The sequence below is a fragment of the Agelaius tricolor genome, unplaced genomic scaffold (genome assembly GCF_023055355.1).
Source record: "Agelaius tricolor isolate 1412-34295 unplaced genomic scaffold, bAgeTri1.0.p SCAF_8, whole genome shotgun sequence".
In the NCBI taxonomy this organism is placed as follows: domain Eukaryota; kingdom Metazoa; phylum Chordata; class Aves; order Passeriformes; family Icteridae; genus Agelaius; species Agelaius tricolor.
Genome location: NW_027269268.1, coordinates 22,694,706 through 22,720,721, shown reverse-complemented (window position 1 = coordinate 22,720,721; position 26,016 = coordinate 22,694,706). Strand labels below are relative to the sequence as shown.

Here is a 26,016-nt window from a genome sequence, read left to right as displayed (position 1 = left end):
TGCTCAATGAGAACCTAATTTTGCTTTTGGGAGCTGGAGTAGCATGTGTCTCAGGGCAAAATGATACCCTGCACGTGTTCTGTGCTTAGTGAAAGCTGTGTGCATCCAAAGGAAGAATCTGACCTAGAATGTCAGCTAGGATTTTTCAGTCTTATCTCTTAAGCCTTTTTGTTTTTTACATTTACATTTAAGCCAGCGCCTCTTTTTGATGTATATGTAAACTAGGCAGACCACATACAGAGAAAGAATAAAGTTATTGTTGAAAAGAAGTTAAACTAACCCAAACAAATTCTGTATGTAAGATCATTTCTATCTCCAGTCTTCACAGTTGCCTTCTATAGTGTGCTTTGCTTTTTCATAATTGTCTATTAGGTAGAAAGCCTCCTGAGATAAAGGCTGTGTCTTTCAGAGCAGTGAAAACACTGCTACTGCTCTACAATTATACCAAAATGCTAGAAATATGGGAGTGAAGATTCTCAACATATTTTTGGTTTGTTAATGGATTCTGCATGCAAACAAATTTTATAAAGTTTTTTACTCTCTGTGTCAATGACTCTCATGCATTTTTTTGTTGATACAACTGAATTATCTTCTGCCGTACTTACTGCATTTACAGTCCAGAGCAGGTGCCATGTTGAGACAGTCATCCTAACTTCAACCAGAAGGAGTCCACTTGGCTAAGCCCTCATGCAAAATAATTTATTCTGATTTGCTCTGTATAGTTAAATACAATGCCCACTTTCCCATGTCCAGTCCACCAGTTAAATTAGCCCAAGTATTTCTTTATTACACTATACTGTGTAATATTTTTCCTGACTGCATTGTAAGGAAAAGCAAAGCATCAAAACTCAGTACTTGTTATTTGCTGGTAGTTGGTTTTGGAAAAAATATACATAGTCTGAGTCTTATTTATACAAAGACCTATGTTGTCTTGCCAAGGTAAAGAAGAAGCAAAAAATGGTTAATATGAAGTGAATTTGTACTGGAAGGCTCTCATAGAGAAGCTTTGTAATTGGAGGGAATTCAGGTCATTATCTCAGAAAGCATCTTTTCAATTATATGTATATAATTGAAAATTTCCTTTACTTGCTTCTTGCTGAAGTTCCCATTCCATATGCACATCTTCTCTTCTCTCAGTGAAAAAAAATACTCTAAACCATATGAGATAAATACTGCATACCATTCATGCTCACAAGCATTACACCGTTGTTACACTGAATTCAATTTCCCCATAAACAAGTGCATTACCCTAATTTCAAACAAAGTAAGATGCCTTCTCAAAGCCATAGGCAAATGATAAGCACTGTGCAACACTTGCCTTCAGCTTACCCATTCAGTAGAAGGAGATGCTTACATCACTGAAAAGCAGAATGCACTGGCAAAATAAGAATTGGAAGTAAGATCAGGTGGATGCTATTTTATTTCCTTCCTTGCTCTATTACAAATGAACTTAAACACCAAACAATCAGATGTTTTGACATTTTAAGAACTTGAGTCTGTTCCCATTTAACTCAGAGAAAGAAAAATCTCATTAATCAAAAATGGGGAGGTTCAGGCCCAAAGTAGAGACATTGACAGGGATACTTGGACAGGAAGGCCACCACATACTTGAGGCAATACAGAGAATGTAAAAAAAAGCAAAGAGATGTCACAATACAAAACTGTGGCTAGCCAGACAACAATGTGCAAAAGGGCTGCTTCTTAGAAGAGCATGCACCCTTACAGCATCTGGCAGCAGTAAAGACTATGAGCTGGGATAAATTTATTTTGAAAGAAGACTGTGACCAGTCCTCTCAAATTTGCACAATGAATTTTAAGATTCAGGAAGTGTATTAGAATTAGGTTGAACAGGAGCTGAAGAAGCAATCTGCATGGAGCACATGGTCTTCCTGGTGTACATTTTACAAATGTTTTTTTGAATTTCCAGAGTGATTGGCATTTTATAATAAAGGAGAGTCAAATAGCAACTAAAAAGGCTGAAAGTAGGGGAAGAGGATGGAAGAGATATCCATCAACATCAGAGCTAGGAGGACCTGCCAGGTAGAAGGAAACACAGAAGTATTCTACAGGGCTTTGTTTTCCCATGTAACTCCAACAGAAGGCAAGTCGTTTTCAGGGAGCTTGGGAGGCATTCTAGGAAATATTTCAGAAGTCTACTAAACAGTGTGCATGTGGCCAGAAAACCACCTCAGGCCAGAAAGCAAGCATAGCCTATACATATCTCTGCAAAACAGAGCACATTGACGATCACGAAATGCACTCATACAAAGAAAGGCAACATAACAGTGTTTCCTTTTAATGAAGTAAAAAATGCCATTTTTAAGATTAAAATAAGGAAACTGAATGTTTTTTACAGTCATGAATATTAAAAAGACCTTTCTGTAAGATTTTAAAGTAAAGGAGAAGGAAGAACTGGTGTTTTGTTGCTTGAATCAGTGAAGAAAGGTCACACTGCAAGCAAAAACCTTGAACATAGATTCTGTAGACAGAAAGACAGATCATCATCACAGAAAAAAAAATTATAGCCCTATGGGTATTTATACCAGAAACTCCCTATCCCTAGGAATCCTTGACTGGTCATCCAGTTTAAACCACTTTCTAAATGTGACATAATCACCCTATTATACCACAATTCTGCAGTCTCAAAAAAATGTGTGAAAACTCAGGAGCAGAGTTAACATGGAATCCTTGACAAGTGGTCTAACGATAGAGAAGGAAACAAATTACAGATTCAAGATAAAGGAAGCTACTGGAAGGTAGCAGCTCTGGTGTAAGCTCTTCTCCTTTTTATCTGTACAAATTCTGATTCTCTATGTAGTTCACAAGTACTTTTGCTTAGTTTTTTTCCAAGAGACTTGCTTGATAAGTGTGGAAGCACTGCAGTTCTCTTCAATATTGAAAACACAACATGAACACTATCCTTTCTAAAGACAGAGCAAGCATTTGCCATTCAAATTCTTCACAAAGGCTTGATTAAAGTGATACAGGATTCTGGGCATAGGACCCACAAAAGTGAGTACTCTTTGGCTTTGAAACAAAGTAACTTCAATGATTTTCTATAAATAAATTCCCTCCTTTCTTAAATCTAATAGGACTCTACCTCAGAAGGAGCAAATCGCAACTCTAGAGGAAGAGCTAACTGGATAGCTAAGAATATAATTATCACAGGACCAGAAGGACAGCAAGCAAGGTCTTCTCTCACTGTCACTCTATACATTTGTTTGTTGGGCCTTCTACCATTACTTGTCTTCCAGTCACCTGGTACCCATTGTTATTTTTCCCCACACTTCCATCACACAAAACAAGGAATCATTGCTTTAGCATAGCTTTACCCCGACGTAGATTTTGCAAAAATTGATGAGTTTCAATTATTACAGCCAGCAGTGGCTAGAAAGCAAAGCACCATCACAATAATTCATTGACTGAAAAACTCAGAAATATATTATTTCAAAGATTCTGATATCACTCCAACCAGTTTAATAGCTCCTGGTAATTTTAGAGACAGTCTATATATATAATCAGTACTCCTCATGATTCTCACCAACAGCAGAGAAAGTAGAGATGCAGCCAGCCACTCTCTTCTCCAACACCAAGGAACCTTTGCAGCAGTTCTGGTACTTCTGGAAATGTCTACTTTCTGAACATAAGAGACCCCTCTGATCCTTCACCTCCAGGAAATATTTTTGGTGCCTCACCTCCAGGAAATATTTTTTCCTGTGATTCCAGAAGTACAAATCTTTTCCTATTCTAAGCGATCCATTTCTACTGTCCAGTGTATTACCCAGACCAAGTACAAACCTATCCTCAAGAGAGAAGTGATTCCTGAATATCCAATGCCCACTCTAGCAGGAAGGCTTTTCCAAATAACACATGGAAAAACAGATTGACTGTTAATTTTGTCAGTGCTTCTTGTATTAGATTAAGTCAATCAAGAAGTAACCCAAATTTGACATCAACATGCTTAGCTATCATGGTGATCAACTAGACATAGAAATCTAAATGAAAGCTTAAAATAAAGTAAGGATGGTGTCTGATATTCTGAATTACAGAGGAGAGCATGACTTATCATACAGCACATCCTAGTAAATTTGTGAGTGACCATATCAGGAAGGCACAGACAGGCATACATACATGGCTGTGGAGAGCATACTTTTATTTTTTGGAGGGGCTGGTGGAAGTAAATCTCTCACATTCATGTTTTGTTACTATCTGAATCTTGGCGAATTGTAAAAAAGAGCCTTTAAAAGTAATTTTTTAAAGCATGCAACTAATTTCAGAAACTTGAAAGGGCCATCTGGCCAAATATATTGGATATCTTAAGACACTTATCTCAGTCCTACTTTCCTGCTCTTCCTCCCTGCCCCTCTTTAAATTCAAGTCCTCTTTTTGTTTTCAGAAATAAATCTTGTGACCTTTGGGCAAACTTACATTTTTTCGTTTTAATGTCACTTCCCACTAATGCCGTTAGTTGACTTACTATCATTTGCAATCAGACATAAATCTCTGCTAGCTAAAGAAACAGAAATTTTTGGCCAAGCTGCTCAAAACTGCTCCAGTCACCATTTATGTTCAACTTGGAGTGGCTCTGCAGTCCTATTGAAATTTCATTAGGGTGACATGTAAGCTGGTTCTGAGTTTTAAGTGGGCACTTATTTCCAACAACAACAAAAATGTGCTTTATTGCTTATTAGTGATACTGTGGTTTATTGCTTCTCTCTCATTATGTGTCAGAATGATGCCTTAGTCACAGCATTAAAAAAGCAACTTGATTTTGGGAACTGCCTCAATGCCTTAGATGCAACAGGTCACCAAAGAGATCAGGGAATGCCTCAGAACTCCCACTCAGTGCATGTCTTGGCTGAGGCTTCCATGTACTGGCACAACACGGTACACTCCCCTCTTTTTTACACAAAAGGAAAACCTGATCAGGTCAGAACATCTTCAATTGCTAAATGCATTTTTTGGCAATCTTTTTGATAGTATTTGTTGGAGAAAACATGACAAAACAAGATCTGCAAGTCCCAAAATATCAGAAAGTGCTTTGCTGAAGTAACTCATATTTTGAAATTGATTATATTTCCCAAAGAAACAAAAGAAGTCAAAATTGCAATGAGGGTTATTTCATCCTGTTATTGACATGCTGAAATTTTCTGGCTGAACTGCAAACACATTTTTATAAACTTCACTCCCCAGTTTATCTTTCCCATGCAGTAAATAAACAGCAGGAAGGCTATGGTAATTGATAGCCTATTCCTTTACTACTGCTCCTTGTATTCCATCACAATTTATTTACATCTTCAGACCCACATAAAATAAAGAACCTATACATTTCATCCTTATGCACCTCTGTTCTTTTTCTCTCATATACAGTCTTAGTTTGGGGTCTTTTGAATAACATACCAAGCAACCAATGTAATAACTCTCAGGAAGATCTTCAACTCATACTGTCAAATGGGTTCTTCCAATGAACATAGTAACTTACAGAAATTAGTCTAGCTCTTGCATCTTAGAAACCATGGATTTCCTTTCATGTAAATCAGATTCTAGAGCTACAGATTCTAAATCTGTGGACATATATAAAGTGAAATACATTAATAGGTTTAGGTTTACAATATAAAGCACAGTCAGACAGTAACTAACCCCATTAACTTAATTCTCAGTGTCTGCAACCACAAAAAATATTTCTATTTTATAGTTCATAATCCTCAGTCTGAAGTTTAATTTAGTAAGAAAATCTCCATGTGTACTACATGAATTTAATTTCACTCTTACCATAGTTGTCTCTTGAATTGACCCAAAGCTGTTAATGAAGATGTTAACTGCAACATCGACTGGAATTCCTTAAAAAAAAATAATTCTAGTGAGCTATACAATCCAGTAAAGGTACATTATCCTTCATTTAAAGCTCCTTTATACTGGTACCACAATTTCACAATGTAACTTTATCTTTTTAAGTTAGTATATATACAGTTATCAAAGTGAATAGAAATCACGAAACCTCTTTTTAACCTAGAAGAAAAAGGGAAAAAAAATCCTTAGTCCAGAGAGCTAATCTTACAGAATTCCACTGACCATATATCTAAATTAATAGTGTTTGAATTCCATGATTTTCTGTTATCTCAGAATGAGTAAGCCAGTATTCCTTTTGCACACAGTGTAATGGATAGAGGCAATTCGTATTTCTAGCAGCAGACACTTTTAACTGTCAAGGTCATAATGACACTATCATCCCAAATTACCTGTTAATGATTTATGATGAGATATTTCCCTTATGCTTTAAGAGGATACCTCTTTGTGCAAGTAAAATACATAAGCCTTTACCTGCCTGTAAAATATGAATACAGGCAGGTAAAATTATTGCATGCATCTTTCACAGCTTTATAGCCTTGGTGTGAAAGAGTTGGAAATGGTTATCAATTAACCAAGAAAAATTTCTAGAAGTCAGCAGCTGTGAAGATATTAAGATGGTCTGGATTTTTTTCTCTTTTCCACAGCCAGGATTCCTGTAGTTGAAGAGGGATGGTATGACAGCTGCTACATCTGCCTCCTGTCACCCTGCGGGAATTGATTGGCAGTCATTTAATCTGGTGTTAACAGAGACTTATCACAGAGCAAGGAGAAGTGGCCTGATAATTGAGAGAACTAATTATGGACCACTACTTTTATTTAGTACCTCTATGGTATGAATGTCAGGATGTCCACTAGATGCAGGTATATAATTTACACTGTTACACATAGTCAGTGGGTTTCTTCCTACTTTCAGCAGCAAAAGAGATAAAAGAATATATGAATACTGTTTTGACAGACTAAGCAAATACAGTGCTAAATAACATATGTTTCTTCCAATAGCATGTTTGTTTGCATAAAATATTTTTATGTACATTTAATATATAAATTCAAACTCATTCTCTCGGTCAACAGAAATTTATGAAGATAAAATTTCACTTCTTCAGTTAAACCAATTTGTTTGGTTTGGTTTTTAAATCAGACTATTAAAGTGTGAGGTTTTCGGTTATGCAGTAAGCACAATACTTCCTTTAATGCCTGATGCATGTGACAGAGCACCCATCACATCACTAGTAGCCAAGAGTGTACTCTCTCTTCCAGATTTGAATAGGATGTGCCATCCAAGAAAATCACTCATGTGTGAGGAACATTTTAACGTAGGCAAAGCACTTGTCAGAAAATGTTCTTTTTCTTCCACCTCCCTCTGAGTTAACATTACATGTCCTCCCTTTCCCTTCTATCTTGATTCTTACCAGACTGCCAGAAGGGTTATCAAAAATATAAAGAAATCTGCACCATGCTTTGTGATTACAAGCTGATTATGCTGAAAAACAGGTAGAGAAGAGGCTGGACATTTATTCTTTGTGACAAGACTCAGTGCTGAAAACATATAAATATGGTTCTACAGAGAATAAGAAAGAAGCAGTACACTTGCTGAGAACTGAGTTTAATACGTTTATATAACTGTTAAATAGAACTGAAAATAGCCTCTTCAAAAGCACAATAAACATTTAAGATTTCCAAATTTTTCATACTAGTGATATTCATGTTAATATATCTCTTAATGCTCATATAATTATACGAGGAGCTTTAAAATGAAAGAGCTGTTTTATGTAAACTGCATTGCCTATATGTAATAAAATTGCCTACATCTTTTTAGTAGTGCATTATTTACAGAAGGTAAATAATCTAATTCCTGAAAAGTCTAATTTACAGCCTAACTTGTGTGAATTCTTAGAGGTTGAATACATTCTCAGAGAAAATGTATTTCAACTTTTTCTTCTCGTGTAAGGATTCACACACTCTACACAGAAGAATCCTGCAACATCTGACTACCAGGGAGATGTTTTAATGGCAGAAAATGTGTTTCAATGCATTACCCATATGGATTCCTGAAGTGTGAAGCTTTATAACTAAAATATCTTTAATAAGGATTTAATAATTCCATAGTTTGCTAACAGTCATACTGCTGACCCCAACTTTTTATAGTCATCTTAAAGGATGTCTATAGAGAAATCTGGTGGTTTGAAGTGCTGTAAAGCAGAGTCTAACTAAAATGTAGGGATAAGAATATATTTTAAAAATTATTCTACAAATTCTATTTCTACACTTAAAAAGTCTTTTATAAAATAAGACCAATAGTTATAAAGCATCACATACTATTATGATAATGAAATCCTAACATATTATCTTTCATTTCAAAAGGATAAATATCTTCTGCAGCTTCACACTATCTAGGGAGGCTTCCATTCAGCAACAGATATTTAGCTTGTGAGTATTATATCAACATAATTTTTCTCTGTGTGAAAAGAGAAAAAATTAAAATCCAAAGATTAAAAAGGAGGCTGAAATATCTGACAAACCTTTGAAATTAGGCCTTATCCTGGGATCATAGCTGAGCAATAGTCTATTCAAGATATTGCTGGTAGAATTAGCAGGTACTCTTGCAAGGTCTTCAGCTGATTGCTGCCTGTAAAAAAAAGTTCATTAGTTACTACCAAGACAGAAACAATTGCATGCTTAAACTGAAGTGATTTTACAGTAATGCCATAAATGCCATTTCACAAGCAGAAAAATGTTCATTTTTTTCAGGTGCCATACTGTATAGTCTCCCTTTCCTTGAGAAGTTTCAGTATTTTTCAAGAAACTACTTGTGTAATAAACACAAATGCTCTCTGACACACTCTTAACTGTAAACTTGGAAGCAAATAAACTGCAATTCACAAATTGTTCCCTTCCCTCCTAACAAAAATATGCAGAGGGACATGATTTCTTCATCAGTAGAAAGCAGCCACCTGAACTATTTTTAGTGACTGTCAGATTAGGAACCTTAGTAAATTCACAGCCACTTTGTAGGTGCCAAAGCATGCAGAGGCTTTTGGCAGTCTCCTGTTCTCACATGCCAGCTATTCCACCCAGAGCTGGAGGTTGCATAATCTCTTTGTCAAGTGCTAATAAAAGCTTTACTACAGAAAACAAGGCCTTGGACTCTCCGGTTTTGCAGAGGGAATTTGAACATCTTCATTACCTTGCCATTATTGTGCTGGGTGTTAAATGAAAACCATTGCTGCAACCAAAAAGAACCCGTGACAGGTAATTGCAGCTTCAAGAGTACACGAAATTGAGTGTAATAAAAAGCAATATGGGTGCATCAGTGCCCTCCCTAGGTATTTTAAACACCAAGCAGGCTCATAATTGTATGCAAATGAATTTCTAAGTTTCCAGAACCTGTTCAGTGACTGTTTCCAGTTTTGAATTCTGTCTCATAATCACTTTTCCATCCCTTTTATGATTACTTTGCTGTCTTTCTGTCATTATAATTCAGTAACCAGGATGCCATGAAAAGATAAGAGAAACACCCTACACAGGTATAATTCATATGCATCAACATTATATCTCTTGCAAACAAAGGTATTTTAAAAATTGATCAAGTTTATTTCCTTAATGTTTTTCATAATCAGCATCAGCTGCTGTTGCCTTCTTCACCCCGTAGTTTCTTTTTTTCATTATTGTCTCCTCTACCAATGTCAGTTTGACAGACCTACAGGTTATTCTATATAACTGCTCAGTTAAGTTTTTTTTCTTCTCATCTTTCAGTTTCCATCATGTCCTCTGGGATTTCTGCCTTATTCAAACATTTTTGAAGAAAACATTAACTCTACAGAATGCTTTTGACCAGTTTAAAAAAAAAAACAACAACAAAAAAACCACATTAATGTATTAGACCTCCTGATTTTAAAATGTCCAACTATGGTAGCTCCTGTTCAGCATTTTCTTTATTGATTACTGAGAAATTAATTAATTGATAAATGTCAGCATAGCATGACATTGGCATTTGATTGAAAAGTGGAGATGATACCAGAGCCTAGCCCTTGAAGAGCTTTTATTAATAACCTTATCTTTAAAAACAACTGGTTTAACTCAAACCATAAGGGCAAAGGAAATCAGATTTGCTGACTTGGTAGCACTCGCTATGCCTTCCCAAAGAGATTTAATCTTCTCAGTTAACATTTAACAACTAAAACATTTATAAATAAAACTATGAAGGAGTTCCCTATTATTAAAAACATGTCAACCAGTATGAAAAAATAAATGCATTTTATTATATTATAGTCTCCTTGATACCCATTGAGCATTTTATTGTGCAGGAAAAAATAATCAGATTTCTGTTTTCTTTGTTGTATTCAGGATATTTCTGAAACCTAAAGCTGCATATCTGCTTAGCTAGCCACCTTAGCTTAGCTTTTCTTGTATTTGCTTGATGTTATAAATGAGGAAAAAATTATGGCAATAAAATGGCGATAAATCCTCCTTGAAATTTTGACTACTAAACAGTAATTAGCAGGATAAGTATTCATTCAAAAACTACACAGAGATGTACCTACCAAGAAATATGTATCCAGGAGGATATCTTAAACTATAACATACAGGAAGAGAAAAGAGCTGTGGAGCAGCATTAAACGACTGCAGTATATAATTCCCCACCCATCTCTTGCAGTAAACACACTATAACCTCTGTGATCTTTAACAACCACAACCAACTGTTCCAGCAGAACTTCTCCAGAGATAATTGGTCTTCTAATAAAAAAAGAAAGCATTTACTTTTAGCAACATATATTAACTTCCTGTTATGCATACAGATCTGCATGTTCTGTATACAATAAGCCTCTGCTAATTTAATATTAGAGCAATTAAAAAAGGAATATGTGCTCTAACACTTTTCTTAATAATTGACAAATTCTCTTTCAAACAATCCTCCCAGGGCTGAGTTTGTAGGTTTTTATATTTTACTTAGAATTGGATCATTATGCAAAAGAATTATTTCCTCATTTGGTCAGGCAGCTGGACTAGATGATCATTGTAGGGCCCTTCCAGCTGAAATGAAATGTTCTATTCTATTCTATTCTATTCTATTCTATTCTATTCTATTCTATTCCATTCCATTCCATTCCAATTCTGCAATTTTGAGATGTTTGGTTTTCAGTGATGACCTTACCAATGAAGATGTTCCTACAGAAATATCATAAACCAGCTTTGTATGCTTTTTGTGCTGTTACCACTAGCTGGACAGAAGGAAAATAAAAGATAAAGATTATTTTCCATTTTCTAAAAAGAGCAGTTCAGAAAAGAATGTTCATTTAGCTATTAAAAAGGCAGGCAAGCACTCTGTATGCTGTGTTTTATCAGATACAGAAAGGTTCATGCCACTGCTTCCTTGCAAGTCTCACATATTAACATCTAAAACATGTACATCAGATGTCTACAAAAACTACATTTATAAAATAATCTCCTTAATACTGAAAATAAATTTCTTTCTAAATTATGTATGTCCAGTACAATGCAATATGAAAAGAAATCCAAGCAACAACTAATGAACAAACAAATAATTTTTTTTTTTATTTTTGTCATGGGTTATACAAAAAAGTTCATTAAATAGTGAAAACAGTAATCTGAACTACACAGGATAACATGGGCATATAAATGAAACACAGATGCTCATAAAAAGCAATGAGGAAAAGAGAAAAAAGTTTGGGAAATTAAATGAGTGAGCAACAAACAGCAAAAGAAAGCCAAATACAGCTGACAGGTTTATTTGTCTCTTCGAGTAAGGGAATAAAGTGGTAGCTTTGTGAGATCTGAGCTGCACTGCAGAAGTATATTAATAGAAATATCTTTCAGGTTGTTTGTTCAAAAGCCATATAAAAATTGGGCAAAGGAAGACAGTGGTGGGAAGAACAATGACAGCATAGCTTGCTGGTAAAGAACACCAGAATCACATCTTCCACAAGTCCTTGGGTTGTGTTTTGAACTTACAGAAGTGTATAAGTGCATTTGTCCTTCCTTATCTAAGAACCAAGTAAAATACAATGACAGTGGCTGCTTTGAGTTAGGAGGACAAGCACTGAGATTCAGTAATTGCTACTTTTAAAGGTCACTTCGAATGAAGTCGTTGAAATAGCTACTGGGAAAAAAAAGCTCTGCTGAGTATCAGTCATATTTTCACTATGGTTCTTTTACAGCATGCTGTCATTAAACTACCATCATTGAACAGCACAAAAGAAAACTTCACCACAATAACTGGATTTCCTTCTGAGGTCCTTGCTGACAAAAATGCCTAAATTTCACCTGCAAATCAATACATCAGATGTGTTCCTTGGGGTGAGTTAAGAAGTTAACCATACTTTCAGAGTGACAGATGAGCAAAACGAACTAATGAGAGAGTTAATGGGATGTGTTAGGTGCTTGGAAAAAGAGGTTGGAACTATTAATGTGAGACATTTACCTACAGCCACAACCACCCCTGCTTAATTCGCCATTATGGAATTAATGAGAAGCATATTTGTATATTACATAATACAAAAAGGATTTGAGCTGAGATCTGCCTTTCTAGAAGAATCATACTTCAGTGTGCTAAAGGCTGAGTCCCACATAACACCACACCAACTGAGAAGTTATTTACCATTTTTTCTAATGCAGCCTCCAATTTTCCCACTTATAAAAAGCTGGTAACTTCGATTTCCACTAGTTGCAGCATGCATTTTAATTTTAATGCATTTATTCCAACCTGTGTTGAATGCATGTGGAGCTGATGGAAAGCATTTAGAAACAGAAATGTAGCACTCTTCACAGTAATTCATGAGTTCTAAGCAAGATGCAGTAAATACCAAAGGATAAGGCAACAGAAGCCTCAGAGTTGCTATGAAGAAAATTTAAAAGCAAGTAATTGTAAAGCTAGAACTTTCCCTACCAAAAATTTTTACCTAAGTAGCAATTAAAAAAGCCCACACAACCACCATACAAAATACCCAAACCCAAACTGATTTTTCTGTCTCTGTATAAATGAAAAGGAAAGCAACCGACATTCTTGTATACACAGAAGTATCTTCACTTCTTCAAACAGTGTCCTCACAATCCAGAGAGAAAACAAGGTACAGTTAGGCTTTTGCTATAACATCCCTGTGTGAAATGCCTGATCTTTCAGAGGTTACATCTGAATCAAAGAATTGCTTTACGTACTGTATTTCACAGGACCTGCAGTAAGGTGTTCATCTCCTCTTCCAAAATGCAGCTCTACACATTTTATCACTGCCTTTGAAGATCATGACCAACATTTTAAGTTGATGGCAACAGGTAATTATTTTCATAATTCACTAATCAAAATCCAGAATTTAAGATAAGCAGATATGCATGACAAAAGGAAGCATGGTTTGAAATTATATATAGCTTTACATTCGTGTTAGACAAATGTGTCAGAAGACATTATATCTCTATAGGTCATCATGACATTTATTCTCTCAGAGCTCACTGAAGTTACAAGGAGTCCTTTCCACATGCAGTGCTACAGGAGGAAAGAATATAAACAATATTCTACACAAGCAGGAGGGAAAGCATTTTCATAGTTCTAAATTACTGACAGATAAAAATACATGATGGAAACTGATGATGAAAACTGACATTTGAGTCATGTAAAATGGCTGTGTACATGTGAGAAAGATAAAAATAAGTATGGGAAACATAGTATCTATTTATTATCCCACTGTATATTTTAAGTACAATTTTCCTGATATAAACTATCAGTGTTCTGATTTGCAGGCATTTGATTTTTTGAGTGCAATAACTCTAAGCATAAAAACAAGTGAATACATATCAATGACATACTATATAACTCTTCTGAGTGATCTCTGTAATCTCTAGTATACTTAATAGCTACATTTTCAAACTGTGCAAGGTGACCTGTCTATTCTTAAGAAAATTCATTACCATTATTCCAGTGAAAAGTAGTATCACTAATTACACTAAAACTATGGAACTCTGAGGTAGCTTCAGTACTGAAATTTGGAGGTAGTGCAGTGTGGTGAAAAAAAGAGAAAGGTTCCTTCATAGCTAATTTTGAAACAGAAACCCAGATTAGGCACCCTGAATTTTGAACTGCGAGTTGAGGGGGTGAAACAGCTTGTCTTTCATCTCATGTTGTAGACAGACCAAATAGTCTCCTAATGTGGACATGCAGACAAACTTCCTGCAGTTAGGTAGTGTCAATAGCTGTTAGTGTCACTACTTCAGTCTTTGTCTTGCAGAAACCTCTTAAATCCAGCTTTGGTTTCATAATTCAACATTCCCAGGGTTAGACACCTTAAGGAGCGTTTATACGGGAATCTGAAGTGCCTTATTATTCACTACACTTGAGAAAAGCAAGCTGGTTCATCTGCCTGCCACAGAGCTGTCAGCCCCCAAACCAACAGAGCCAGGTTAGCATGGCTCTGTTTCACCCAGCCTGAACTAGCACTGCTCTCAGCAATGTGGTTTTTTGCTGAAGTTACCTTGCTTCTCTGCATCCCACCAAAGCCACCACCTGTGACCCTTGTGCATAATGGGTGTCTTGTGGTGCTTGATATAGCACACAGATGTAAAACAGGATAAGCATCCAAACGTTTAAGCAACATTTTGGAATTAATTTATCTACATCAGTTCCATACCCCAATATTTTCTTTACAAATGCTCTAAGTATGGAGACAATAGAAAGACCTTGGTAAAATCTAACCACCTGCATGGTGGTATAAGTGGAGATATAAGAGGAAAATATAAGTCGAGATACATTCTATATAATTTGCCTTGACAACAGAATTTAGACCTATGGTTTTGCTTGGGCTCGGGTAAAGATGGTGCAATTCAACCCACAGATCCAAGTTTTTTTTCAGTCTGGAGGTTGTATATGAAATACAAAGTCTGTAGCTTTTCCACACAATTTTGGTGCCTCGCCACTCCAGTGTTGAGAACGGACCGAACGTTGCTCACCGAGAGGGAAAGTTACTGAATGAGAACCAGCCTATCATGCTTAACTACTGTTTTACAAGACAGCTTGGGTTTTGCTTATACAGCTTTACCTTTTATTGCCCACCACATTTAACCATTTTGAAAACAAATTCACAAACCTTCTGGAATGTGGCCCTATCTGTCTGGGATCACAGCTTTCTATGAGAGTTACATGATACAGATTAATAAAAGCATTCACCAACTGCTGTTACTAAAGGGCAGAATAATTTTTATAGGAACAAGGCCTGGGCTCTGCGAAGTACTTATCATTGGAATGACTGTCAGATGTAACTTCTTCCACAATCAAATTCAGGCTTTCCTTTCAACTTCATTCTACCTCCTCCCACAAAGTGTACAAACCCTTCCACCACACCTACAAATGAAAATGTTCATAGACTATCAACAGTGCCTTCTAGATGATGGGAATGAAGAGAGACATGATGCCACTTTCCCAGCAATTACATTTTGGGCTTGATCAGATACAGATAGAGAGGTGATGTATACCCAAACACTTGATAAAAAAGTTACAGTTCGTGAAGAAGTGGAGAGGAGCCACAGTGTAAAATATATTTTGAACTTTTACTTTAGTTTTAGTAGGAAGAGCATGTCAGAAGCCTAAAGTTAACCAAGAGAGATTTGAGGACAGAGTTTCATACAACTCTGCTTTAAACACATCAAAGCCTTTTTTCCCTAGTTCCACAGTCTTTTGTTGCTGTTTTTTAAAAGAAGCTGTTTATTGAACCTTTGCATCTGTGACCTTTCTAAGCTTCTGCCCTGGCAGATGGCACAAGCCATGTTTTCTGGAGGGCTTAGAGGGCCATTTCACAGTTTCTGAAGTAGCTGATATGCTTTGTTCAATACAAGCCAAATATGATTTGTACTCCTGCTTTGTGCATAAAAAAGGTCTCTGTAGATATTACACAGTATTTAGTAAATCATCCTCAAGGATATAAATCTCCATGTGGACAAATGCATAAAGGTAAAGAGAGATGCTGTTTTCAAACCACAGTCCTGCCATCCAGAAAAAAGAATGATATTTAGGGACTGAGGTTTTGCTCTCAGCATTGCTGTGGCATTAGGGACACTGAGAGATCTTCAGAAGTGAAAGCTGTGCAAGTGAACAGCTGAGTCATCTTAAACTATAATTAACAGGGATAGCTGTGATGATGACCACAGTCATTACTGGTTTTGTTAGCTGCTATCTGACACTCTTACTTACCTATTCCTTCTCTAGTACTGTAATAACCAAGCTTCCCTTTCCTTATAATTTCATTTGTCTAGAGATCTTGAGTAGTTTTGAGTAGAGACCTTCCAGGCTGCTAAGGATTGTGGAGATAACAGTAGCAGCTCAAACACCATAAAATAACTGAAGTGTTTATTATGGTATAACAGAAGGAAAAACATTTTTCAGCAGTGCTCTAAGTCACAGCTAACTGTCCCACATGTTTAAGAGAAGCAAGGTATTATGAGGAATTATGAAGTTAATAAAAGCTAAGTAACGAAGTCTGTGAGCAGGAAAGAGATCAAGTAATTTAATCCATCTGCAGCTGTATAAAAATCATAATGAAATTTCAAAATAAGCTTAGTAAACAGTAATACACTTTTTTTTTTTTCTCGAAGGGGTAGGCCTGATTTTTTTTTTAAACATTTTCCATGGAAACAAAAGGCAAAAGTTTTGTTACTAAAGCTTTGTATTTCATTGCACTTTGTATCTGTGGAAGCCAGTTTCTCAGATTTATGGTATAAAACTCCCTATTATAACATTTTAGGCCCAATATGTCAATTTCTTTGTTAATCAACAAAGATTCAGGAATCAGACAGAAGTATAATTATTCTATGTTTCACTTGGAAAGCCTGAGGTAAGAAGGAAAATGATCTAAATGTAGGATGTGAAATCTTACATCTGTTCTGAGAAAGTATTAAATCAAAGTAAGAACCAAATGATTAAGCATGAGTTTCAAGAAACTCTTCAATAAAAACCTGGGAAAAATAGTTTCAGGAATAAATGAAAATAAGATGGCAAATCAATCACTATCACACAATGCACTGAGAAGTACAGCATCATGAATATTCACCAGGGTTTTCTCTAAGACACAAAATAGAATTTTCCTGATTTAAGGAAGCAAATATCTGTTTATGAGAAAATAATTAACTTTTTATGGGGTTTCTAATCAGCTTTTTTTCATCTTATCCTGAGAGTAGTTTATTTTATGCCAGAGGGGTGTATTTGGCAAAAGGCTTGTATGCTGGAGAGCCATAAAAGGAAAAGTTAAAGTATGCTTAATTTTTATCCAAACAAATTCATGATAAAGTCCCAAGCCAGTCTTGTAGCCATCCATTTCTTAACATCAAATTAAGAAACTCAGGCACTAATATGAGATTCAATATAAGTTTTTCCTAAATAATGATTTGCATAGATTTGGATTTCATTATAAAGTTTGCAAGACTGCTCCATATACAACTACTAAGGCAGTTTTTTGTTCTCTTGAAGAATTAAAATTTAGCTTTTCACATGCTGCAAGGAGATAAAAGGCAATAATTTGTTACAATTAAACTTTAAACTTTATTGCAGCAGTAACCAATGCAAATTAAAGGTGGATTGAGAGTTTAACTTATAAATGTACATTTACATTAGGAATTTGTACCATTCAATTTTATAAATAGTACAATTTTTTTTGTTAAAAAATAAAATGCATTCTTCTAAAATATTTCTTTCATGATTACTAGGAAATTTTTCATTTAGACACTTCCTTCAGTAGTTTTAGCCAACCCTTATAGTGTCACTTGATTCCCTCTCCACTGCATTGTTTTGGTTAGATTTTGAGGAAAGATTGTTTGCTTTTTTCACAAATAAAAAATTACTCCTAGTAGGCAACCTTTTTTACAACACCGAGTGCCACCAAATCAAGAAGTTTTGTGAAAGATCATTTAAAAAATGCTGATGATTGGAAGTTTGCCAACAGCAGCCTGAGTTAAGAGAGCATTGGGCAGTTTCTCTGCCAGACAGAGTTGATTTTCATTGCTCATTCACATGACAGGTCTTCTAGATGCCAGCCACAGAAACAGCAACCCCACTATTACAAGTGGTTGTCTCTCAAGCTGTGAACTTCAGCCAAGTGACAACTTGGTCATTATTCAGGAGATCAAACAGGACTCATTGCTCCAGCAAATCTTGCCAGCAGCACTGCACAATGGATCAACAAGTACTGGATTCACCAGATTTTTGCAGACAGATTCAATACATTGCATGTATTCAATGATTTTTCAAGTGTATTGGTGACAAATGACATCATATTTAATGGTACCAAGAAATACAGGGCTTAAAATAAAAATAAACAAGAAAAATCTACTCACTTACAAAGATAAAATGACACTGCTGTTTTGAATTCTGATAAGACTAAGTCAAGAACAGGGGGAAATGCTGGCTATTTAAACAAGACCATGGAAGACCTGGATTCAGTTCCCAGCTGCCTAACTCACTTTCCAAGGGCTTCTGTTCTGATGACTGTCCTGGGAACCCTGACATTTCTCTCCTTGCTATAAACTCTCACAGTAGCTCAGACCAAAAGCCTTATCCAGAACTCAACTTAACTTTTAAAAGGGAAAGAACAGGTAGGGGTCATTTCAGATGAGTCATGATCACATTTGAGACATACCTTAATGTATTCAAATCTAATGACAAATATAATTTTTTTGGTTTGATATTAAAAAAAAGAGAAGGAAGACATGCATCATATGTAGAAACATTCTAAAATTTGAGGCTACAAATAAACATCACTGTCAATATTTGAAAAGAATGGAAACTTTAAAAAGTATTACTTGAACAATGTATCTGTCTGATTATTCCACTTTTACTTTGTTTTTTCTTTGGAACAAGTTGATTAATGTTAAATCACCAGTCTAACATTCTGTACCTCTTCTTTCATGGTCAAAGAAGAAATATGTTTTAACTTTGTCTAAACAATTTTAATATTTCAGTCATAGCAATTTTCTACACTTACTGGCAACTTATCATAGTCCATCAATCTTTTCCTCAGATATTTACAATGTAACACTAAAAAATGAGTAAGGCTGGCCAAGAAAATTAAAAAAATATCGCTCACAAATAAAATATTGTCCTATGGATCACAATGTAAAGTGTGGTAGGCATTAGAAAGAGGTAGTATTTTTAGCTTCAATTAATCATAGGTGTCCAGAACACATCCTCTATTCAATTGGGCAATCACAGATTATAATTTCTGTATTTTTACAGGGAGACTATTCCATAAGCACATACTTAATAGCAACAATCAATACAGATACCTCCAGAAAAGTTATAGAATTATACATGATTGATGAAAGATGCTGAAGACTTTAGTTCTATTCAACATGCAACAAGAATATGTGTAGGACAAGCCTTCTCTTACAGAACTAGCTAACCAGAAGCTGAATTTCATCATGACAGTTTTGAATCCTCCTTGCTTTACCCAATACACCTGCAACATCATGCTAGACAGCACAGCACTATGGGACCATGCTCCTGTGAACCCATTAATAGCAAGGCACTGGGTTGAAATCCACCACAAGAAAAGGAACAATTACTGTGGCTTAGATTTTCCCTTGCACTAAAACAGAAGACTTGCTGCAGAAGGAATACAATGACAGAACTTAGCTATGATGCTGGTCAAACCCATTCCAATTCTACTTCAATTGCCACATAATTTCCACTGTTAAAAACAGGGCAGGATCACCATCATACAAAAGCATAAAAGAAAGCAGGAACATACGATGGACATAGATATTGCTTCTTTTTCCCTTTTCCTTTCTTTGAAGACTTCTCTTTGGAATAGACTTCTTCAACCCATAAAGAGAATGAGATGAAACATAAAACTGCTAGTAAGAACTTCATCTTGAAGGTTACGCTTCAGAGAAATCTTCAGTCTGTGGTAAAAGAAAGCAGCTTATGTTAGTAGGGTTGCATATGGCAAAAGGAAATACATACCTGCAAAAAGTAAACAAATATTTCATGGGAATTGTGTTTTTTGTTGTCCTTCGTCGTCCTGGGAGAGAGAATCTGTTCACATGTATCCCTGACATGAAACTGACTTAGGCAATTTCCAGAGAGTCAAGGAGCTTCCCAAAGTTGAAACTGACAGTAAGGAACATGTTTAAATGCAGATCTGCTTCAGTGTGTTTAAGAAATGTGATGTCTTTCAAAGACTGCCTAACCAAAAATATTCAGAAGCTTGGAAAGGGGCTCCTCACCAGAAATGTATCAACTGCATTAAATACAATGTCAACCAGTCATGTAGCAAGGTGAGGAACTGCAAGCTCTCTGTGACCTTGCACAGATAAAATAGCAATCATTTCAACGCTGGTTATGACAAGAGGTTATAAATACAGTTTTATGTACAGAATTTAAACACAATAATTTTGTATGAAGGATTTCCACTGCAGAGCCAGCAGTGACAGGGCCTTGCAAAGATGACTAAACACAACCCGCAATACTATGCTTTATTGCATCGTGCTCAGCGTAATATTTAAACTTGTCTGGGGCAAAAGCACGTACCCCAAAGGCCAGGAGATGAGTCTGTGTTCGGCCAGAGGCAGCCCCACCTGCCCCTGGCCACAGCACTGCGGCACCCAAGGCTTTTTCCATTTGTTTGCCATTGCACAGATAATTCCCATGCACTTCCTTGGGCCAACAGAAATCTCGCAGATGCCTCGGAACCTGCTGCATTTTCCACTTTTATTTATTTGGATTTTTCCCCGCACTGTTTCCAAAGAGCTGCGCCTCTCCCTCTTTTCCCCCACCTCCGGGAGGTACCAGGATGCTTCGGCTGCCCCTTCCCCGGGAGCCGCGGCATCGCCACCCCCCCGGCCCGGCCGGCAAAGGTCGCGGATCTGCCCCTGCCGCCACCGGCCCCTCTCCTGGCCTCCCGGCCCGAGGCCTCCCACCGGCCCCGGCACCGGGGAGGGAGCGGCCTCCCCTCCGCGCTGCCGAGCGCTCCGCGGGGAGCGGGAGGACGAGACGAGCGGGGCTCCTCTGGCGGCCCCGGCAGCACCCCCTCCCTCCCGGGCCGTGCCCCAGCACCGCCCGCCGCCGCCCCACCGGCGCTGGCCGAGGTGCTGACGGGCTCGGCCGTGCCGCCCGGAGGAACGGGGCCCTCGGGCCGGACCCTCGATCCCCGCCCGCCCCACCGGGGAGCGGGCCCCGCCCGCACACGCGGCCCCGCCGCCGCCCGCGCCCCGCGCTCACCGCCGGACGCTGCGATCCCCCCGCGCTCAGCGGCGGCGGCGGCGGCCCGGGAGCGGGCGGGCCATGCCGCGGCCCGGCCGCAGCGACAGCGCGGCTCCTCCGGCGGCGGAGCGAGCCCCTACCTCCGGCGGTGCCTCCGCGGCCAGTGAGCATGTGCGGCGCCGCGGCGCTCCCCAGCGAGCACGTCCCGGAGCCCGCCCACACGCGGGCACTGCGCGCCGGGAGGGGCGGCGGGGCCGCCGGCCCGGACCCCCGGCCCTGCCTCCGCTGGACACGGGGCACCGGCGGGGCGGTGGGACGTGGGGAAGGGGGTGGCGAGACGAAGCATCCTCTGGTCTCTGGCGGGAGGAAAATGCGTTCGATAGTGGTGTTGGGAGATACCTAACAGAGTTGGCAGGAACAAGAGAATATTAGCGGAGGGGGACTGAGTAGGATGAGAGGAAGAGGGAGTGCAGGCTTACACAGGTTAGTGGAATGGTGGATCCATGGGCCGAGGCCAATTGTATCAGGTTCAACAAGGCCAAGCGCAGCATCCTGCCCTTGCAGGGCTACAGGCTGGGGGAGAGTGACTGCAAAGCTGCCCAAAGGACTCTGGGGCTGCTGATCAACAGCCATCTGAACATGGGCCAGTGTGTGCCCAGGAGGCCAGGAAGGCCAAGGGCATCCTGGCCTGGATCAGCAATAGTGTGGCCAGCAGGACCAGGGCAGTGATTGTCCTTCTGTACTCGGCACTGGTGAGGCCGCACCTCACATTCTATGTTCAGTTTTGGGCCCCTCACGAAAGGAAGGACATTGAAGTGCTGTAGAGAGTCCAGAGAACTCTGGACCGAAGACCAGACTCTGATGGAGGGTCTGGATGGTAAGTCCTATGGAGAGCAGCTGAGAGGTGGGCATGTTTAGCCTGGAGAAAAGAAGGCTCAGACAAGACTTTTCTGCTCTCGACAACTGAAAAGAAATTGTATAAGGTGAGGATAGATTATTTTTCCAGCAGTCCCTCCTGCCTGGGGAAGGGGCAGGAGGCAGCCCAGGATACCAGGGTGGGCAGGGAGAACTTGCCAGCCCACCTTCCACTCTGCACTACCTTATCTTGGTTACAGTGTGGATGCATCAACCAGGTCTAGGCTGATGTAGGGCCGGGGCATAGACTCAGCTCCCTGGGATGAGAACCACCTCCTTTGCTCTTTTATTGTCCCACAAGCAGCCAGAGAGATAACTCTAGCATTGCTGGTGCTCTCCTGTTTAGATATAGCCATAAAGGTGGAAGTCATTCCTGTCTGGCCTCTAGATGCAGGTGACAGTAGGATATGGCTGAGTTGCCATGTGCTCCAACTTGGCATGTCACATTGTGAGCCTGTGTGAGAACCTTCACACAACACACATGGAAAGCTAGCAAGGAAAGAACAAGATATGGCTGCCATCAGCTTGTAGTGAGGACTGCCTTGTTTAAGTGTGATTTTTAAAATTTCAGGATGGTTGAACTCAGACATTTGTATGCACACTTTGTGCATGCAGCAGCACTTCTCCATCACCTCGGGCATTTTCCTACTAGAAGCTTGCCCTCCCTTCCAATTTGCTTGGGCTACCCCAGACGCCTTTTACCCTGGGATGTGGCTATGGTCTGATGGTTTTCAGGGTGGTGGGAAAAAAGGCCAGGAAGTGCATGTGCCACAGAGGCAGATGAGGGGAAAGATGGCTGCTGCATCCCCAGGGAACCAGCCTTGGAAGCCAATGTCCTGATCTCACATCCAGGGTTCCCAGGAAAGAAAAAGGGTTCTCCCAATGGCAGCATCTTCTTGCTGCTCTTGGAAAGGAAGAAAACCAATCTGGCCTTGCTGCAGGGAGCAGTTCTTCTTTGCTCATTCCCTCTCCCCATGTTCCTGAGCTGTCACAGACAGACAGAAAGAAGCAGCTGGTTTTGAGCTGTTTCCAATGAGCTCCCTGCCCACAAATGTTAAGGTTTGGCTCCAGCTGTCTGGAGACAAAGACAGCAGTACCAGGAGGATTGGAATGGGCACTCCACCCAATGGCTGCTGAGTATGGGAAGGTTAGACTCTGTCCTGGACTCCTATGATGTTGCTGTATGTGCTGCTGTGTCCACATTAGAGTGCCTGTAAGTCCCAGCACAGCTCAACTCACAGGCAAGGTCTTTGTTTTCTAGGTATAAACCCACCAAATAAAATAGCAGGAACTTGAAAGTCAGCAATTGCCACAGTTCATATCATCCTCTCCTCTGGAAGTGTTACCTCTCCAAAACAAAAATTTCCCCAAGGGACAGATAAGGCTCTATGGCTCTATGCCGCACTTGCCAGTAAACTTTCTTCCATGACTTTGTTCAAAGACAGTTCCTTTTACCTGGAAAGGCTTAGCAGAAGCATTTTTATATTGCAGCTTCTTTGAAGCAGCACATGTTGTAACACCTGATGCTGGGGCAAGGCCAGGACCAGTTGTGGGCAGCAGCCCCTGGGGTCCCTGCCAGCTCCCCAGCCTCTGCGAGCCCATGGCACCCACCAGCTCACACCCCAAAGAAATCTCCTCCCCTCCATCTCAGTTTTGCTGTCCTTTTCCACATGTGCTGGGCTTGGCACCACTTCCAGGTCATAATTCACCTGCAAGCTGGGGAGTGCCTAGAGGAGTGCCTCTCAGTTCCATATCCATGCCTCACCCACACACCTGAAGAGGGGAACATGGCAGCAGAAGCAGATGGCAGTGGAGAAGGCTGATGATTAAATTCAGAACTATTTTCTATTAGAAAACTCCAACTTCTTCCTCCAACTACAGCAAGCCTGGCTGGGGACACACAGGAGAAGCTGGCATGTCCCAGAAGGTGCAGAGCCCCAGCCCTGCTGGTAGGGAATATCCCAGGACCTGTTCTGTGGCAGTTAGTACCCCAAAGTAATAAAACCCCCTCAGTTCACAGCATTCCATGTGAGCTTCAGCAAAGGAATCACTCCTCCAGCAATCAACCACAGCACATGCTGGGCTGCACAACTGGTTGTTCTCTAATACCAAGAAACCACATTTAAAAAAAGAAACAACAGTATGTGTTGCAGCCCAAACCAGAACAGTTCCTATTTCAGCCCAACCTGATTAAGTCCCACAGGGGCTGCTCATCCTGAGATAGGCTTTCCCATGAAGAAAGGGGAATAAAAAGCAGGCCAGCCCCAAACTTCCATAGGCATATTTCCTGGCAGAGGAATGCATCGAGAAAATAAATTTTAAAAAGAAAAAGGAGAGAATTAGTTTCTCTATTCTCCTTGAGGAAGTTTCGCGCAAGAGTTTTCCACTTTTGGCAACAACCAGAGTTAGATATTTTGGCTGGATACCCTCCACTTGCCTCAGCAGGGGCACCAGCTTTTTGTCCTGACTTGCTGAGAGCCTGATCTGCCTCTGCCAACTGCCCTGGCCTGGCTGCCCTTGCCCCACCATGGCCCTCATCCATTGCCAGCCAGACATGGTGGCACCATGGAGCAGGTCCTGGAGCTTCCATCCCACTGCTAAGGGCAATCCCTTCCCTTCCATCCCTTCCCAGCCCACAGAATGCTTTTCAGAAGCTTGGAAAGCCTGACCCACAGGGTGCTCATCCCACTGACTTGCCCTGCCAGATTTCAACTGCCCCCAGGGCACATGGATTCTTTCTTAATTGCTGCCTGCATTTCCTTATAATTTCTTTTACTCCCCATTGCTGGGGACACAGAGCTGCTTCCATTTATCTCCAGAAACATTTAATTCCACTTTTCACTTGCTCCCTCCCTCCTTGCCGCTTCTGTTCATTTGCCTTTTCAGCAGATCTCTACCCAAACTGGTACTCCATCACTTCTCATGACCCAGATGTTTGACTACTATTTCAGTTCTTCTTAAGTTACAGTCCTCCTAATGCTGTCATCTTAGAGCACTTGCTACAGACTCAGGAAAACTAAGACTGGGGCAAATCTAACTCAGAAGGGAGCGAGGAAGAAGGCTTGCTTTGGGCAGCAGGATCCATCTCAATCCATCAGGTACAGGCATTGGCAAGAGCTTCCTGGTCAGGGCAATGCAGTGAAGATTCTGTAAGAAAAGGCCTCTTCTTCTGCTTCTCATCCTATAAAAGCAGCCCAAGGTCACAGACAACTGCTTTCCTGCCTGGCAGCACCTTCTTGGCAGTCCAGCAGAGACAGAATAATCACTCCATCTCCTCACTGCACACTTGCAAGAGGAAGCCAGAGCTGTACTGCGTGCAAGGCTCTGGAGGACAGCCTGCACACCTTTCAGATGTCCTATTGCAGAGCCAGCCATGCTGGCAATGCCCAAACAGGAAGAAATGGAGAAAACAGCCTCATGAGAAAGCCTTATACACTGAAGCCAGTTGATCCTGAGTAAAGGTCCAGCTTCTGCTGATTGGTGTTGGTCATATTGGTTTGTATTTTAGAGATCCTACTGAAAATAAGTGACTAAAACACACGTTTTACTGGTAAATGAATGTATAGGGGAAGGCACATGTCTGTCTCAATATTCATTGTATTTCAGGGTGCAGTGGTAGACTAAACTATTTTTCCTCTGCTTGCAATTGCTGCCTTGTCAAGAGCTGGGAATATCTAACCATGTTAAATTGTCTAATCCAGGAATAATTCCCATAAATTCCTGATCTTAGGTAATATTCACTAGAAAATTCTTATGTAAACCAAATGCAAAATATAACAAGACATTTCCTAGTGATCAGTCCAGGGACATTAGTTGTTTCTCTGGTTTGCAGTAGTAGAACATGGACATCTGAAGGTCCAGCTCTGCTGTTCAATTCCACAAAAGATACTTTGCAGCTGTAGATGATAGAATTTCTTTGGGTTTATTGCTCTTTTTAGTCTCATTAAGGTATTGAATTTTGTGCAATAACACTGCATGTGCATATATTTCAAACAGATTGTTTCAAACTTTTGATTTTTTGAAGTGATTTATATCACATTTAAAATAATAACAATAACTTA

At 39.5% G+C, this 26,016-nt stretch overlaps 1 protein-coding gene across 2 annotated transcripts in view; it reads right to left on the bottom strand.

Annotated features, from left to right (window-relative positions):
- GLRB (glycine receptor beta) overlaps positions 1 to 21,329 on the bottom strand; it is a 46,419-nt gene extending 25,090 nt beyond the window's left edge. The window contains exons 1-4 of one of the 2 annotated variants that reach the window (XM_071431954.1): positions 21,181 to 21,329; positions 19,587 to 19,740; positions 8,370 to 8,476; positions 5,773 to 5,840 (exon numbers count right to left, since the gene is read on the bottom strand). In XM_071431954.1, coding sequence (XP_071288055.1) covers positions 5,773 to 5,840; positions 8,370 to 8,476; positions 19,587 to 19,708 — 297 coding nt within the window. In that variant the 5' untranslated portion in view covers positions 19,709 to 19,740; positions 21,181 to 21,329. Of the gene's footprint in view, positions 1 to 5,772; positions 5,841 to 8,369; positions 8,477 to 19,586; positions 19,741 to 21,058 lie in introns of both variants that reach the window. The other variant, XM_071431953.1, reaches the window with a different exon arrangement.
- Between the last annotated feature and the right edge of the window lie 4,687 nt (positions 21,330 to 26,016).